The sequence below is a fragment of the Ricinus communis genome, chromosome 7 (genome assembly GCF_019578655.1).
Source record: "Ricinus communis isolate WT05 ecotype wild-type chromosome 7, ASM1957865v1, whole genome shotgun sequence".
In the NCBI taxonomy this organism is placed as follows: Eukaryota; Viridiplantae; Streptophyta; class Magnoliopsida; order Malpighiales; family Euphorbiaceae; genus Ricinus; species Ricinus communis.
Genome location: NC_063262.1, coordinates 8,589,277 through 8,607,060, shown reverse-complemented (window position 1 = coordinate 8,607,060; position 17,784 = coordinate 8,589,277). Strand labels below are relative to the sequence as shown.

At 34.3% G+C, this 17,784-nt stretch overlaps 2 protein-coding genes across 5 annotated transcripts; one reads left to right on the top strand and one right to left on the bottom strand.

Moving 5' to 3' along the window:
* The first annotated feature begins 227 nt into the window (after positions 1-227).
* On the top strand, positions 228-3,381 carry LOC8268000 (probable mediator of RNA polymerase II transcription subunit 26c). 2 transcript variants are annotated; one of them, XM_015725934.3, is made up of 9 exons: positions 228-1,516; positions 1,601-1,669; positions 1,774-1,856; positions 1,998-2,095; positions 2,240-2,289; positions 2,385-2,418; positions 2,546-2,679; positions 2,830-2,926; positions 3,055-3,381. In XM_015725934.3, exons 1-9 carry the CDS (start codon positions 1,085-1,087, stop codon positions 3,168-3,170), a joined length of 1,113 nt encoding a protein of 370 aa, XP_015581420.1. In that variant the 5' UTR covers positions 228-1,084; the 3' UTR covers positions 3,171-3,381. The 2 variants fall into 2 exon arrangements, with proteins under 2 accessions (XP_015581420.1, XP_002530078.1); XM_002530032.4 differs by having other exon boundaries at positions 235-1,516; positions 2,022-2,095.
* Positions 3,382-6,656: 3,275 nt separating this feature from the next.
* On the bottom strand, positions 6,657-12,152 carry LOC8268001. 3 transcript variants are annotated; one of them, XR_007216681.1, is made up of 4 exons: positions 11,552-12,152; positions 9,515-11,021; positions 6,980-8,283; positions 6,657-6,908 (listed from the first exon to the last, which is right to left on the bottom strand). XR_007216681.1 is itself a non-coding variant. In XM_015725933.3 (3 exons), exons 1-3 carry the CDS (start codon positions 11,931-11,933, stop codon positions 7,047-7,049), a joined length of 3,126 nt encoding a protein of 1,041 aa, XP_015581419.2. In that variant the 5' UTR covers positions 11,934-12,152; the 3' UTR covers positions 6,657-7,046. The 3 variants fall into 3 exon arrangements, 1 of the variants encoding a protein (XP_015581419.2); XR_007216682.1 differs by having other exon boundaries at positions 6,657-6,863; XM_015725933.3 differs by having other exon boundaries at positions 6,657-8,283.
* Between the last annotated feature and the right edge of the window lie 5,632 nt (positions 12,153-17,784).

Here is a 17,784-nt window from a genome sequence, read left to right as displayed (position 1 = left end):
TAATTGGGAGTGGCATACAGATAGCATAGGTACATTTATATTGGAGGTATTTGAGTTGAGAATCTAAATAGCAAAATAGGGTCTTAGAAGAGCCCAAGAAGCAAAAGGAAGAAGAAGAAAGGGGAAGAAATAGCAGAGAAAATGAGAGGCTACTTGTTGCCTATTGGTAATTGCTTTCATTGTAAAAGATCATAAAACAACCCATTGCATCTGCATGTGGGACATAACCCACTAACTCGCACAATATTCCAGCAGCAATTGTGCATTGCTGGATTGTGCTGTGCAGCCCACCAGAGCTTCTTCAGATAAATTGATCTAACATGCTTCTCTCTCTCTTTCTCTGTCCCTCTCCTAATCCATAACAAACAAAACCTGGTTCTCTTTTTAGACAAATATAGAGAGAAAGAGAGCGCACATAGGTCAGCATAGCCAAACCAAAACAAAACAACCCAAATATTTTAAACTCAATAAACAAAAGATTTTTCTTTTGTTTTTTTTTTTTTCTCATTTTCTTTTTCTTTTCTTCCTAATAAAATAGAATATACCATCATTCATTAAAAAAATTCTATACCCATTCATTATCGGCAAACCCAAAAAGGAAAGTAAAAGTTATAATTGTTGCTTCATTACTCATTAGAACAGCAAAACCCAATTCATCTTTCCCTCTAATTTTGTTTCTTTCCTCAATGAAAAAGGATTTTTCTTTTTGTTTCTTGTATCGTATTGCGTTTTATTATCTTGCCCTCTGAGTGAAGAGTAATTCTGTGATTACTATTGTTTCCTGTTTATGTAATTATTGTTTATTTTGGAGTCAGATCTAAAGTGGGTTTTTGGAAATTTCATATTTTTGCTTCTGGGTCATTGCCTATTTGGTAATTTCACTTTTGGTTGCAAGTATAAGCATTTGGTGCCCATTTCGTCAGATTCTAAGTTCTGTTCTCATTGATTACTTAGTTGTACGGATTTCAAATCTTTATAGATCTGATGATGTGATTTTTCAATCCCCTTTCTTGAAATTTTATCAGCTCCAATCCTTACCTGAAAAATAAGTCCTTTCTTGAATTTAGAAGAAGGAAATAAAGGAATGGATGTAGATGATTTTCGATCTATTTTAGAGAGTTCAGGCGTTGACGTTTGGACTTTCATAGACACAGCAATTGTGGTTGCATCTTTGGATTTTGGAAATGAGTTAAAGCAAAGGAGAGATAAGATTGTTGAAATGTTATATTCATCTTCTGGGAGGTGTAGGAACTGTGATCTTGATGTGGGTAGGATTAATAATGGCCATGAAATTAAAGAAAGAAGCCACCTTGAATCAAAAGGAGGTGGTGGAGGTGGAAGTGGGTCACCATCAACAACTCCAAGGTCAATTCATGGTGATGAAGATGTTGATGTTGTTAACGACGACGACGATGATGATGATGATGATGATGGATTGGATCCATATGCCGGATTGTTTGATGATGAACAGAAGAAGATTTTAGAGATCAAGCAACATCTTGAAGATCCTGACCAGGTTTATATCCATATGTTGTTTTTAATTGTTTTATTTTGGATGTTTGGTTATTGGGTTTGACTTTTGATAGTGGTGGTGTTTCAGTCTGAAGATTCTTTGGTTGATTTGCTTCAAAGTTTGGCAGATATGGATATAACCTTCAAGGCACTCAAGGTGAATTTAAGACCTCATTCTTCATGAATTTCTGTTTGTTGATTATTATAGTTTTTCTTTTCCAGGTTTATTTGTAATCAAATTTTGAATTTTGCCTTTCGTAGGAGACTGATATAGGAAGACATGTGAATCAATTGCGAAAACACACCTCCAATGATGTTCGGAGATTAGTGAAGCAACTTGTCAGGTTCTAAAGAACACAATTGAATAATATGGTTTTTCTTTCTTTCGTTCTTTTATTTTTAGTTTCTGTTGCTGGTGTGGAATATGGGGCTAAAGAGTTCATTTTCTTTTCTTTTCCTTTTTTTTTTTTTTCTTTTTTGCTTAGCTTGATTCATTGTTTGGTAACCAGGAAATGGAAAGACATTGTAGATGAATGGGTGAAGTTGAATCCACCAGGACAGCATGCATCCTCTGGTCTAATGGGTAATATTACTACAATTCAATTCTGTCTTTCTTCATTTTCCTTTTCTACCGGGCAAAAGAAAAAATCTTAAATAAAGTGAAATGGAGATTTATTTTGAAGAAATGAAGTTAAGAATGGATAATTAATGATGATGTTTTCTGCAGCTGATGGGGACTCCCCACGGCAGAAATTTCCGCAGAATGGTCATCACCAGGTTAAAGAAATTCTTTCTTTCTAGTTGCTTTGTATCAGAATGTTGTTGAAAGTTTTCATCTTTTGATTGCTTTCTAAGATTCTATTATTTTCTAGGTTCCTGATTTTGCATACTCTCCAAATCCACATAGTAAGTACAGAATCAGATTCAAAGTCAGATTTGATCTTTATTTCATTCTCTTTGTGGGAATGTTGTGTGCTTATGCTTTTTTTGCTGTTAATTTTTTTCTTTTCTTTTTCCCCTGCTTTTACCATAGATGGGAGTTCTGGGTCTGACAAGAATAATTCAGAACCAGAACGAAGGCCAAAACCGGTCCCTCGAAAAGAAGCTCCACCAAGACCTGCCCAACAGTCAGTTCCTGTATCTGCATCTGCTTCTCATATTGTACAGGTATCAAGCGCATCAAATTAGACTCATTTCTCTGGTTTGTGGGAAATGAGGCTTTAATGTAAAATTTCAGAGCTTATCAAAGTATAAATGAAGAAATAGAGATTTTGGCACACTGTTATTGAATGTCAACTGATATCTATGGCTTTGCAGAGACAGAGAGAGCAACAAAGAGAGAATAATTTTGATTCGGATAGGCTAGCTTCTGCAAGGAAGAGGCTTCAAGCGAATTACAAAGAAGCTGAAAATGGTTCGATTTCTATCCTTCCACTATTGTCCGTTTCTTTTGTTTCAGCTTAACCAAGTTAAAAAATTTGGGCATGTACTGATTGAATTTTGTGCCGGTCCTATGTTTGCATTGTGCTTTTGGTTTTGAAGCCAAGAAGCAAAGGACAATTCAAGTGATGGACATTCATGAGCTACCAAAACCCAAGAATAAGAATACCTTCTTTGCAAAGAACAAAGGTGGTGGTTCTCAGGGGAGGCACTGGTGATTTTGGCGGAGAATGAGAGTGAGAGAGAGAGCACATTAATACAAAGGGATCCATGGAGGACACAGGAAAACCCTGAGTCCAGTTTATCCTTTTTATATTGTTTTTTAAAGGGGGAAAAACATTTTGCTCTAATTTTCCTTGTGGTTAAAAAGAAGAAAACTTTCAACAAGCTCCTTGGTGCATAGAGTTTTGAGGTTCTCATTGGCAGGGAGATGTGGATATTGACTAGTTTGGATTATTGGTGTATTCATTTACTGGTACTAGGCTAAATAGAAATTACCTTATTGGAGGGAAGTGAAGTGGAAAAGAAAGGAAAATATAAGAAATTAGATTTGATTTCTTGGATAAAACCAGGAAGGAAATAAAGAGAGAAAATGAAGAGATGAGATGAAAATGGATTCAGATATGTCAATTACAATCTGGAGAGAAAGTATGGGAAATTGGGGGAAAGAACTTCTCTTTTCTTTCCAAGTAGCAAATGAAATATAGGTGGAGAGAGACAATATCATTTTCTTTCCTTTCTGCTGTTTCATTTCCTCCAAAATTAGTGCATCAAACAAGGTGCAAAGTAACTTGGGATTAGCAATTGCCCATTGAGATAATTCAATGGTCAGGTCCACTTGAATGTGAAGGGAGGTTGTGGTTGGGACCGTCTTAGGAGGAAATGTAATGGAAATTGCTCTGCAACTGCAACTGCAACTGTCCACTCTTTTTCTTTTTCCTTTTTTTTTTTAGAAAAAAAATAATTATTATTTTTACTTTTTTATAGATATGTCCGCAACTTTTATTAAAATATTCTTAATAGATTTTTTTTAATACAATGTGCAATAATTCACGTACTAGTGGATTTGTTTGAGATTTAAATAAAACAAATTTAAATGTATTTTCAAAATCAAGTAAGTGAAAATTAATTAGATATTAATATTTCTGTTAATTGAAAAGGAGTAGCTTTCATATTTAATCTTAAATTAATAACTAAAAAGGAAAGGAAAGGAAAAGTGGACTATATTAATTAGAAAGAAAATTGAAAAAAAAAAGAAAGAAATATGTGAAAATATTTAGTTAGTAATAGGGATACTCTTTGTTGGCGTGAAGAAAAGTGAATTTAAATGACACAAAAGGATTTGATGTAATCTTATTCCTCCAAGTAAAAGATAGAATATTAAAGTAGAGTAGAATTGTGGAACTCCATTTTCAATTCTCAATTCTTCCAACGAGCAGTTGGCATAGGAGCCTTCCTCATTGTAGTAATACTAATAGACGAGACTGTATCTGACTATCATGTTTTTCCCAGTTTTAGCTTAGCCTTCTATATCACTTTAAAAGGCCAACTGGAATTGGGTTCAGGTTCGGCTTTCATTCTTTTCCTGAATCACAATCAACAAACGGAAAATCTATCACAAGATTTGAAATTTGAAGATTTAATGCGGGCCAATGCAAGGGTTGAGTATACTACAATGAGGAAGGTAAAATTATCAGAGACAAACTTTAGCCTTGAAATGACAACTCCTTTTTGATGTACAGGAGCACAGTTGGTGTTGGACTGGAACACCAGGCATCGGATAGCTTTTGGAATTGCTCGAGACGTTTCTTACCTTTACCACGACTTCGTGCCACAAATTATTCATAGAATCAGATAACATTTGGATAGATTCTGAACTGGAACCAAAGATTGGAGGCAAGGATGAACGGAATTGCAGCGCTCGGCTGAATTCTGTTGTTTCTTTTTTCTGTGTGGAATAGTTGATGAGGGTGAATGGAAAAGCTGGTGGTTATGTCCGTGCCGGACTGTGAGTTGAGAGCTTTCTTGGTGTTGCATCGGGTTTGGTGTACATTTCCGATGAGAGGTGAGTGATATTTTAATTAAAATTTTAAAAAATTCACTACATAAATTAAAAAAATTAAGGGCAAACGATGATACATAAGACAAATTTAAAAAAATGCTTGCGCAATTTATTCTTAATTAATTCATTATGTGTGTATTTTTCTTTTAAAAAAAATTACATATATAAAATAAAAAGCTTTTGATATACGATCCGATTATATATAATATTTAAGAGTATTTTTCAGAATAATTCTTTAGTTTTGGAAACCGGTCAATCCTGTTTAGCAAGCTACAAGAGAGGTCTGATTGATCTAAGAACTCCGGAATAGCTTTGAACTACTCCTTGAATAAGTGATTAAGAGCTTGAGGTCTCATTCTGATGTTGTAGTAAAAGCCATGTTGCCTTTGCAACGTAGGATGCTATACACAGAAGGCGCGCGATGGGCTGTCTGTTGCTGCAATTTTGTTTGGACAAGTTGGGTTGCACTCTGCTATGCAATCTTGTGCGGAGGAAATTCTTTTATCTTAGGAACTGAATTTCCATCATTTTTTTATTCTATTGTTTCATAATTCTAATAATTTAGCAACTATTAAAGTTGTCGTGCATATTGCTTGCACATCATTGGGATAGCCCACTAAACTACTTTTTACAATTTTTATTCAATAAATAAAAAATATTTAAATATAAAGAGTAAACTATTTTTTTTTAAATTTAATAAAATACAATAAATTCTTTATATTTTATTTTTATCTTGTTTTTATTTTTATAAACATTAAGAGTTTTAATTTCATTTTTTTAAAAAAAATTTATCGATAAAAAAATAAAATTATAAATATTAATTAAATCAAATGCATAAAAATTTGTAATATATTTATTAAATATAAAGTAAAAAGTTAACTCTCTACTTTAAAAAATAAAAAATACATCCGAATACCATTTTATAATATGACTCTTTAAGATAACAAATTTAACATGTATAAAAAAAAAAACTCTAAGGACCGATTAAATACGTTGTCCAGATATAATAAGTATAGTAAATTGATGAGTTATTAGTGTCTTTTTTATTAGATTGTCACAACTTACATAATTACCTAATCTAATAAGCTTGTTTATAATTATACATTATTAACTCTTTTAATTTTTAATAAAGTTCCATTTAACGTATCATATAAACTATTTATGGATCTACGCATTGAAAATCATATTATTTTGTAAAATAAAACGCTAAAATTTTGATGAAAGTTTAAAATATTTATAGTTGCAAGTTAATGAAAAATTTAATTTATCAGATATTAATTAAATTAGTAGAAATGATTTAGGTTATTTAATGCGCCTCTAGTGCGCCCATTAACATAATCTAAATAACTTTTATCATATTGTTTTATCTTACATATAAATAAGCAATTATTTTTTTGAAGAAAGTTCTCAACTTCTTATGTATAATATCTTCATTTATTTTATTAGTTAATTTAATATAAACTTAATACAATTAAGAGTTTTAGCTGATAAAGATTCCTAATTCTACAAAATTCTTGAATTATAAATAAATAAATGAAATATTAACCATTAATAAGCTCGATTAATAATTGACTATAAGAACTGTATTGATAGAACAGTTAAATAATCATTAACATTAAATTATAAACAAATTCTAACTAAATGACAATAATAATTGATTAATATATCTTGTAAATTTCTCTCTTCCTTACAACTTTATAGGTGTTATAATGTGCAAGTGAAGTTAACGTAGAAAAATCAAGCTTTGTAAGAATTTCATCCCACCTGTAATAATAACTACTAACCTTAATTCAAGGCCAATAATAAATCAACCGTCTCTGCTAGCACCAAATATCAAACAGCCTCCAACCTTAGAAAATCAGCACCTTTCTAAGAACCAGAATTAACTAAAAAGCTGCAATGACATCAATGTATGATTACATTTTTCTTCACTTCAAAAAAAGAAAAAAAAAAATTGAATCTCACCTGTCCCTAAGGCATAATTCCCAGGATCAGGAGGCACAGTTTCCTTGTTTTCACTCCTTCATACCCATCAGCTCTGCACTCCAGTCTCGCTCGATTTCTTCAAGCTGCCTAGTATGCCGTCAATGAGCTGGTTTGTTTTATTTGCATCAGAGGCATTATCACCATGGTCATCACCATCAATGAGCTGGTTTGTTTTATTTGCATCAGAGGCATTATCACCATGGTCATCACCATCGGGAGCTGCAACAAAAGAATAGCACTTTTGAGGTCTTTGCTTTGAGCCAGAGTTTCCTAAAGAAGTTCCAATTTCAGTATCTAGTCCAGATAGATCAGACAGTTGTAAATCACAGTTAACCATGTCCTGCACATTTTCTGATTTGTCCTTCTCATTGACACCATCGCTGCTGCTGTACCATAAATCAAGAATCTGGAGTAAAGAGCTATCCTCGGTGTTCACTCTATATTTTGCTTGCCCTTCTTGTTGAGTTGCAGTCCAGGACTCTCCTTCTGGATCTGAAAAGTCATCTTCTGAGAGGGAAGGCTCATAGTGAGGAGACCCTAAGCATTGTTCTTCCTGTTCCTTCCTTCTAGAACTTGAATTGTCAACAGGACCCAGTTTATCCCACCCAGAGTCTGATTCATCAGATAATTCACCACCTAAAGCTTTTGATGTATCACTAACATTACTTTCTTGGATATTAGGGACATCACTGTCCTGAATGGAACACTTGGTAGCTTTATTGGCAGGAATGATATAAGTGGACTCAATTTTCACCCCAGGCATTATCTGTAGCAACGATGTCAATTTCTGGTAACCGAACTTTTGAACATGAAGATGATATCCATATTTCTCAAGGAACAGCTTTCTAAAGGAGCTAATATTATATCCTTCTGGAAACTCCTTCAATATTTCCTTCACAAGCTTTTGACAGTCGACTAATATCTTTTTCCTAGACCTCTCTGAGGGTTTTTTACAGCTACCTCGTTGAGAAACTCCAGCATGAGAAACATTTGAAGTTTTCCCTATTCTTCCATCTCCATCACATTCTGTTTGTCTCTTCGAGCTGGATTCTAACTGTGTGCTCAGAGAAATAGATCTCAATCCATTTGAAGAGCAACAAACGCCCAAGGAAGTATCCTTTCCAACAGACTCTGTGATCCTGAAAGGTGAAGCTTCAGAGAGATGCTCTTCCACCCATTTCTTCTCAGAAATCAACATATCAACCAACTGAAGAATATTGCTTTCGTTAAGAGATCTAAGTGCCAAAGGTCCATCCTTTTGCAGGTTCTTAGCCATCTGTTCTCTGACAAATCACAAATAAAATGAGCATCAGCAAATGATATTGGCTGCAATGGTTAATTTTTCCCCTCACATCAGAATCATCAATTTATATTTTCCAACTTCAAAGTTAAAATACTCTACTAACTTCATGAAATTTCAAATAATAGTAGATGAAAGTTGCCAAAGAACAGGACCGAAGATGATCATATAAAATGTTCCTTCCATGATTATTTTGAATATTTCTACAGCATAGTCATGAATTTTTTTTAACAGCTCTCTCAAACTTTTGACGATTATTTCAATGTTTCTACATGTGACAAGTCATGAATTCTTCTTAACTCCCATAACTTCTAAAAGGTTCAAACCTCTTCTATGTATTTTCTTGTCAGGCCTTAATACTGAGGGCATTATGGATGGTCAAAGAAGCTTCCACCAAAAAAGGTCATAGTGAGGCATTGCTTGCACATAGTTCATAAGTATGTTAGCCTCTTTCAGAGACTCAGATTAAATTATCACTATCAACTTCTGAACTCTAGAACATGGAAAAGAAAATCTAACTTGCAAAAACTTTTAACCCAGAATTTAGCCCTTGAAAATTTCAGCATTTGTATCGAACTTCAAATTTTCAATTGAAGCCCGGCATAGTTACTTCATCCTTTTTCTTTGATGCGTACGCAACTCTATTAGGCACATCAACTGCTTAAAATAACTAATTTGCCTACTTTTTCATTCAATAGCAACAACATAGGCAACAAAACAAAAACAAAAAGAAGGAAAAATTTAACTTCCTTAGTCACCCCAATTCTTGCCACATGCCCCTCGCCTTTTTAAAGTAGATGGTTCCTCAAAACAATACTTTGTGCAGATCAACAATACTAGGATGAATAACTGATAGAGGGTGATAAACAAATTTTGTAAGTTGAACTTGAGGGTCACAGAAATTAGGTAATTTGAAGGATACAATAACAAAATGGTCAAAGTTCAAGCACCTAAAATTGACTTATTCCAAATATTCAATATTAGACAAAAGAAAGTATCTGGATCTCAGACAAACTTGGGAGAAAGCTCAAGTATAATTGTTGTAGGTATTGAACCTTAAAAATTAGGATTTTATAAGTTGTCCAAAGGGTTCAAATTAACACGTAAAGATCATAACATTCATGAAAAGGAGAATAGAAGTTTTGATATGCTTCTAATTTTATGGGAAATACAGAGTGGGCTTAATACATAATAAAGTAGGTAAAGTCACAAACCTGGTCCTTGATTGTGATACAACAAGTGATCCCCTCTGTGAATTAAAAAAGGATTGCATGTCTCTCCAAAAAGAATCATCACAAAACATTTTATGGATTCCAGAATGACTGTTTATGTCCTTGAGTTTGTTGAGTTCTCCACTAGGCTGATCAGCCAACGAATTAGAGTTTACACCATTTTCCCACAATAATTCCTTAGTATGGTTGATAGAACCAGGACTCTTCTCAGATTTTTCACTATGTGGTTCAGAACTCATTGTAGTTTCTGTCCCCAGAGTCGATTCATTATTGGATAAAGAACATGATATAGAAATTTTTGGACAATTTCCTTGGTTTGGTGACTCAGCAAATTTCTCGGCTTCTTTCTTTTCAGAGGTATCAATTGAAGCACCACATGTTTCAAGAGTGTTCTCACTTTTCTTCTCAGAGTTATTTTGAGAAGTATGAATTGGATGTGAAATGTCATAGCCATTTATCACAGAACTGTCATCAATACTGCCAAACCATCTTCTCCAGAATGTCTTAAAAAAACCTACATCAGATTTAGTATCCTGTCCTTTAACAGGAGGCAAATTTTCCCTAAGTACCTGTGTGTTAATCACTTCCACATTCTCTTCACCAACTGAATGAGACTCTCCCATTTCTTTTGGAGGCTGCCCAATATCCATTTTGACAGCCTTCTCAATAGGAGGGGATTTTTGGTGTTTTCTTGCAGACCCTTCTGTACTAAGTTCAGGGGAGGTAGGAACTAACAATTTTGGATCCCCTGATGCAGAAACAGGTAAGTTCTCACCCTTTGGTTTTATAGATTTAGTAAGGCATTGGTTTCCATCACCAATTATAGGACCTGTGGACATGCATGGATTGGGGTCAAATGGTTCAGGTTTTGTAATGATACCACGTGCAATAAGCTGGCCATCACTGGCAGTATGAAGCTTCAATATATTTGGCATGGATAAGAGAAAACGAAAGAACTTTTTATATCCATATAAATCTTTATCAATTCCTATATCACTTTTTCCTAACTCAGAACGAAGTTCATGAATGGAGATTCCTTTAGGGTACAAACTCAATACATCACGTATCCGCTTCATAACGGTTCTAGGAATTGGACGAAACTTTGTCTCTAAGCTAGCTTCAGTTAACTCCTCACCTTGCGGGAATGTTGTTTGCTCAACTTCGAACGGGTTTTCAAGAGGCACCTTATAATGGCCATACCATGAACCATAAGGGCCATCAGGGGGTTGGTTAAAAACCTTCCCAATTAGGTTTTCCCCTCTGACCAAAGTATTCCAACGCCACATGATGCTTGCTGCACTGCATAGTACACTAGGAGCAGTATCATTACTTGCAAGCAATACATTGTAATTGATCATCCTTAGTCGGTGTAAAATACTAGCAAAGTCCCTGTCGCCAGAAATTAAAAAAAGATGGGCAGGTGGTGGATTTTGGGAAACCCAGTACATAAGGTCTACAAGAAGAGACCTATCCGCACTGTTTTTTCCTCCTGCATTGCAGAACATAAAATTAAGATAACAGCAAACAATATGAGGTACTTTACCAAAAAAAAAAAACAACCATCTTTTCTCTCATGGAATTAATAAGTCTTCATATTCTCTTAACAAGCATCCGATAGCATCAGCATCAGATAAAGATAGAATATCTCATTCCCCTCAAAGTCTCAGCCTATACATTACTTCACATCATATATTTTTTATGAAAAAACAATAACACCATTTCCTTCAATTTACCAAATCCTAAGAAAGCCATTAATTAAGGAAGTCTTTTGAAAGTAAAATGAATGTTTTGCAACAGAATATGAAATTTAGAAAATTTTGATTGCAAATTTTTGGAATTTAATTTGATTGTAGTTTCTTTTGTAAAAATACTGCATTTCAGACTAGGTAAGGGCTGCGATTATCATAGAGTATATGGAAATGGAAATTCGAAGCCTTTATTAGAGAAGCAATTAAAAGAACCCATAACCCAAAAAAAGAATATGCAAAACAATAAGAATATAATAAATGGAGAACAGACCATGTGGAACATGAGCAAGGTTGATTCCAGTTGAAGAAAGGGCCTCCTGATTAGCCCTAGAGAGCTGGAAAACATCGCCAAAAGCAGTAATTTGAACAGGGCCTTTAATTCCATTGGCCCTAAGTGCTGCAGTGATAGCGTGAGCAACTTTAAACACATTAACACCAGTAGGCAAATTACAGTTCTCAAAATCCCACCAAACAGAGACCTTCACATTTCTGGACTCCTCTGTGTGACGCTGGCGCCACGGGCGAGGGGAGTGAGTAGGAGCGGATGAAGAAGTGCAGAAGTGAGAAACAATGACTGAGCAAAAGGGAAATGGTGAAGAAGAGGAAGGAGAGAGAAAGAGAAGGGTTTTTGAAGTAAGGGGTTTTAAGGTCATGGCTTGAAGAAATAAGTTTTGTGTTTTGGTATCTGGAGCGAGAACAGGAAATTGGGAATTTGAGTTCTGTCATTTGTTCATGGTGGAGAAATAAGAGTCTTTTGCATTTCCAGAGACGGTGGAAATGAATTAAATCGAAGGGCGATGTAAAACCTTTGTTAAAGCCCTAGTACGTGCGTGGTTCATGACTGAGTTCAAGAATTTAAAGCCCTAAACTCAAATTTTAGGCAGAAGAACAAAAACATCCTCTAAACAAATTGAAAAAGTATAATTATACTCAAATTAATAATGGTGTTAATATTTCGATATGAATCCAAGTTTAAAGCTTAAAAGGATCAAAGATCCATTAATAGTCTGAAGGCCCTCCAAATCTAAAAGTTTCAATGTCTGGGTTTAATTAGGGACATTTGGAAAGCCCAAGAACTTCAACCCAATAAGGCATCCATGGAGACCTAAAGAATAATATTTTAACTTATTTTTATGTTAATAACAATTAAGATTACATGTAGCCACCATACAAGTTAATGTGATAATTAATACCAAGTAATGGCTATCAATGTGGGTAGTGGTTATAAGAGCCACCATATACAAGTTAATGTGGTAATTAATACCAAGTAATGGCTATTAGTGTGGATAGTGGTTACTAAGGCCATTTAAGAGTAAAAGTAATCTTATGTGTGTGAGTCTATTTTAGTAGTGTGTGCATGGACTTGTACTCTATATAAATAAGTCATTTTCTTTCTTTTGGAGCATGATTGAATTTGATATATGAAATTTTGTTTGAGTTTTATTGTGAGAAATTTTGTCTTTAATTTCTTTCTTAAACTTTGTGACTTATCAAGCTTTATTCTAGCTTGTGGTGTCAAAATCTAAATCTTTATTTTCTTGTTATTTATCAAACTTTCTTGTTTGTGGCATAAGAGGAAATTCAAAGTCTATCTTAGTATTTTTATCCTTGTTGGTAAAGGGGTTAAGTAGCATCCATCTTCTTACTTCAATCTTTGAACGATCCGAATTTATGGATTAAATTGGTAATTTCTAGTTTTCTTCTAATTCAACTTATCATAGTATTTTTGCTATTGGGGATTAATTGATGAAACCTATAATTCCCATCATAAGTGGTATCAGAGCATTGGCTCAAGATTGAGGTTTGTGTATCCAATACTATCTTTTAATTCTCAATATCTTATGTTTATATTATATTTTGCACATTTTGCCATCTATTGTTCTTTTTATTATTATTATTATTTTTATCTTTATTCTTCATATCTCAAGATTTTGTTTGCATATATCAAAAAAAAAATTCGTCCTAAAAGAAAAAAAATTTGTTATCTTTGATATTCTTGTGTTAGATCTCAGATTACGTAAAAAAAATTGACTCTTCATATTCTATTGAGATCTATCTTTATAATTCTATATCTTTGTGTTCTTTGATGATCTATCTTTGTTTTTTTCATTTCTATTAGCCTATTTGCTACAAATTGTTCATTTCTTTAAGCCTACCTTATTATTTTCTTGTTAGCCTACCTTTTTTTTTTTTTTATCATTGATTACTACATTCTTGAAATTTTCTTTGATTGAGAAACTTAGTTCATCTAAGAAATCAAAAGCCAAATTTGAGAGGTAAAAGGCAAGAGTGTGAGATCATTAGAAAAAAAAGAGCCAAAATTGAGTGTAAACACGAGTGGTATACATCAATTTTGAGCGAAACACGTGAGGGAGTGTTGTGAGATTGTTTCTTTCTATTTTTTTTTATTAAAATTTTAGGTTTTACAATCATGTCAAAAGGCACAAGTTCTTCTTCTACAAATGATAATGTGATTCAAGCTATGCAACAACAATTCGAAAGAATGTTTAATATGATGGTGGGAGTCAATGAAAAATTGGAGAGGCATGATGACATCCTTAACCAATTACAAAGAGAGCCTAGACGAAGGAGACATCCACCAATTGACCAAGAGGAATATGAAGGAGAGGATGTTTTGGATGATGATCAAGTCACCTTGGTGGGACAACAAATCAATCCTAGGAGACAAGCTAGGAGAGGACATCCAAATAATGATGTTGATCGCAACCTTGGAAGCATCAAAATGAAGATTCCTTCATTCCAATGAAGAAATGATCCAGATGTGTACCTTGAATGGGTACGGAAAGTGGAACTCATCTTCGAATGTCATAATTATTCGGAGGAGAAAAAGGTAAAATTTGCTGCTGTTGAGTTTAGTGATTATGCAATTATTTGGTGGGATCAGTATTGCAAGGAAAGACGTAGAAATGGAGAAAGACCCATGGAATCTTGGAGGGAAATGAAGCAAATCATGAGAAAGAGGTTTGTTCCAAGCCACTACTATAGAGAGTTTCATCAAAGGTTACAAACTCTAAATCAAGGATCCATGAGTATGGCGGAGTATCATAAAGAAATGGAGAAGGCTATGATTAGAGCAAATGTGGTAGAAGATTGTAAAGCTACCATGGCAAGGTTCTTGAGAGGGCTAAATAAAAACATTGCTGATGTTGTTGATTTGCAACATTATGTGGAGATTGAAGATATGGTGGATTTAGCCATTAAAGTGGAAAGGCAATTGAAAAGAAAGAGGTATGATTCTAAACCAAATATGGGTTCTTCTTCTTCTTGAAAAAATTCTTGGGGGAAAAATGATGATAAACCTTTTACTAAGTCAAAAGTGGAAGAAACTAAACCTAAAATTGACTTGGGTAATAAGGGAAAGAGTGAGAATCAACCAACCCAAACTAAGGGAATCAAATGTTTTAAGTGTTTGGGTCATAGGCATATTGCTAGGGAATGTCCAAATAAGAAAGCTATGATTCTAAGGAATGGTGTTATTGAGTCGGAGAGTGGGGGGGATAGTGATGATGATATGCCTTCTTTAGAAGATTGTAGTGATGTTGAATGTGCTAAGGGAGATAATCTTGTTGTTCAAAGAACATTGAGTTTACAAAATAAACATGATATCCATAAGGAGCAAAGGAAAAATTTATTTCATACTCATTGTTTGATTTCTAACAAGTTGTGCAACATGATTGTGGATAGTGGAAGTTGTACCAATATAGCAAGCACTCTGCTAGTGGAGAAATTGAAGTTGCTTACTACCAAGCACCCAAGACCATACAAGTTGCAATAGCTTAATGAAAGTGGAGTTATAAAGGTAAATAAGCAAGTTTTAGTTTCTTTTCAAATTGGTAGATATAAGGATAAGGTGTTGTGTGATGTGTTGCCAATGTTGGCTGGACATATGTTGTTGAGGAGACCTTGGCAATATGATAGAAGGGCTAGTCATGATGGATTCAAAAATATATATACTTTGACTATGGATGGAAAAAGGTTTAACCTTGGACCATTAACTCCAAAACAGATTTTTGAAGACCAAATGCGCATCAAGCAACAATATGAAGAAATGGGTTCTTCATTGCGAAATTCTTTGGGAAGGGAAACCTTTGAGAGTAAAGAAAAAGGTGAGATGAGTGAACCTAAAAATTCCAATTCTCTTGACCAAAATGGGAAACACATGGTGAGAGAAAACAAAGAAGGTTCAAATGAAAGAAAAATGAGTGTTTATGCAAAAATGAGCGATGTGAAAGAAGCTATGCTTTTGAGACAACACATGCTTGTACTTATGTACAAGGAGATTTTGCATATTTCTAACGAAATAACCAATTGTTTGCCTAATGTTGTTGATCTTTTGCAGGTTTATGAAGATTTATTTCCCGAAAGAAATTCCAAATGGTTTGCCACCTAAAAGAGGCATTGAGCACCAAATTGATTTCATACCTGGAGTAAGCATTCCAAATAGACCAGCATATAGATGTAATCCGGAGGAGACCAAGGAAATCGAAAAGCAAGTGAGTGAGCTTATGGAGAAGGGTTATGTTCGTGAAAGCATGAGTCCATGTGCCGTACCCATCTTGTTAGTGCCTAAGAAAGATGGAACTTGGAGGATGTGTGTTGATTGTCGTGCCATCAACAAAATCACGGTGAAGTATAGACATCCCATTCCTAAGCTAGATGACATGTTGGATGAATTGCATGGTTCATATTTATTTTTAAAAATTAATTTGAAATCTGGTTATCATCAAATTAGAATGAGAGAATGTGATGAATGGAAAACAGGTTTTAAAACTAAACATAGTTTATATGAGTGGTTAGTAATGCCTTTTGGTTTAACTAATGCACCAAGCACTTTCATGAGATTGATGAATCATGTTTTAAGAGCATTCATAGGCAAATTTGTTGTTGTCTATTTTGATGATATCTTGGTTTATAGCAAAAATTTAGATGAGCATGTACAACATTTGACTTGTGTTTTTTATGTGCTTAGAGAAGAGAAGTTGTATGCTAATCTAAAGCAATGTTGTTTTTGCACTAATGAAATTACTTTTCTTGGATATATTGTCAATGACAAGGGTATTCATGTTGATCAAGAAAAGGTAAAAGTAATTAAAGAATGGCCAATACCCACAAGTGTAATTGATGTAAGAAGCTTTCATGGTTTAACTAGCTTTTATAAAAGGTTCATTAAGAATTTTTCTACCATAGCTGCACCTTTAATTGAATGCATAAAAAAGAATATTGGTTTTAAGTGGGGAATTGAACAAGATGCGGCTTTTAACTTGCTAAAAGACAAATTAAGTTCTACACCCTTGTTATCTTTGCCAAATTTTACTAAACCTTTTGAGATTGAGTGTGATGCAAGTGGCATATGTATTGGAGGAGTTTTGATGCAAGAATGCAAGCCCATAGCATTCTTTAGCGAAAAGCTAAGTGGAGCAAGTCTAAACTACCCTACATATAACAAGGAGTTCTATGCATTAGTGAAGGTTCTAAAGACATGGCAGCATTACCTTGGCTACAAAGAATTCATAATTCACACTGACCATGAGTCCTTGAAGTATCTCAAAGGACAAGGAAAGCTCAACAAAAGACATGCAAAATGGGTGGAATTCATTGAATCCTTTCCGTACATCATTAAGTACAAGCAAGGGAAAGAAAATGTGGTGGCCGATGCATTGTCAAGAAGGTATGCCTTGATCACTAAACTTGATGCAAAATTATTAGGATTTGAATACATAAAAGATCTTTATTCTAATGATCCTGATTTTGCTAATGTTTATGGGGTATGTGAGAAAGGGGGTTTTGATAAGTTCTATAAGTTTGATGGTTTTCTTTTTCGGGAAAACAAATTGTGTGTGCCACAAAGTTCTTTGAGAGAGTTACTTATGAGAGACGCACATAGTGGAGGTTTAATGGGATATTTTGGGATTAAGAAAACTTTGGATATATTGGGTGACCATTTCTTTTGGCCACACATGAAAAGGGATGTTGAGAGAATTTGTGAGAAATGCATTACTTGCAAACAAGCCAAATCCAAAGCAATGCCTCATGGTTTGTATACACCTCTTCCTATACCAAATGAACCTTGGGTAGACATTTCTATGGACTTTGTTTTAGGATTACCTAGGTCTAAGGGAGGGAGAGATTCTATTTTTGTTGTTGTGGACAGGTTTAGCAAAATGGCACATTTCATTCCATGTTACAAGACGGATGATGCAACCCATATTGCCAATCTATTCTTCAAGGAGATTATAAGGCTACATGGAGTGCCAAGGACCATTGTGAGTGATAGGGATGTCAAATTCCTAAGTCACTTTTGGAAGACTCTTTGGGGAAAGATGGGGACAAAGCTTTTGTATTCTACAACTTGTCATCCACAAACGGATGGACAAACAGAGGTGGTCAATAGGACACTTGCAACACTTTTGAGGGCTGTCATCCAAAGAAATATGAAGAATTGGGAAGAATGTTTGCCACATATGGAATTTGCTTACAATAGGA

Bases quoted from the DNA above. Each gene is read 5' to 3' on its own strand.
- LOC8268001 (XM_015725933.3), bottom strand. From the start codon at position 11,933: ATGACCTTAAAACCCCTTACTTCAAAAACCCTTCTCTTTCTCTCTCCT. The intron at 11,022-11,551 runs GTCTGTTCTCCA...TCTGCAATGCAG, and splicing joins CCTTGCTCATGTTCCACATG to GAGGAAAAAACAGTGCGGAT. The intron at 8,284-9,514 runs GTTTGTGACTTT...GTGATTTGTCAG, and splicing joins GTATCACAATCAAGGACCAG to AGAACAGATGGCTAAGAACC.
- LOC8268000 (XM_015725934.3), top strand. From the start codon at position 1,085: ATGGATGTAGATGATTTTCGATCTATTTTAGAGAGTTCAGGCGTTGAC. The intron at 1,857-1,997 runs GTTCTAAAGAAC...TTTTTTGCTTAG, and splicing joins TTAGTGAAGCAACTTGTCAG to CTTGATTCATTGTTTGGTAA. The intron at 2,680-2,829 runs GTATCAAGCGCA...ATGGCTTTGCAG, and splicing joins CTGCTTCTCATATTGTACAG to AGACAGAGAGAGCAACAAAG.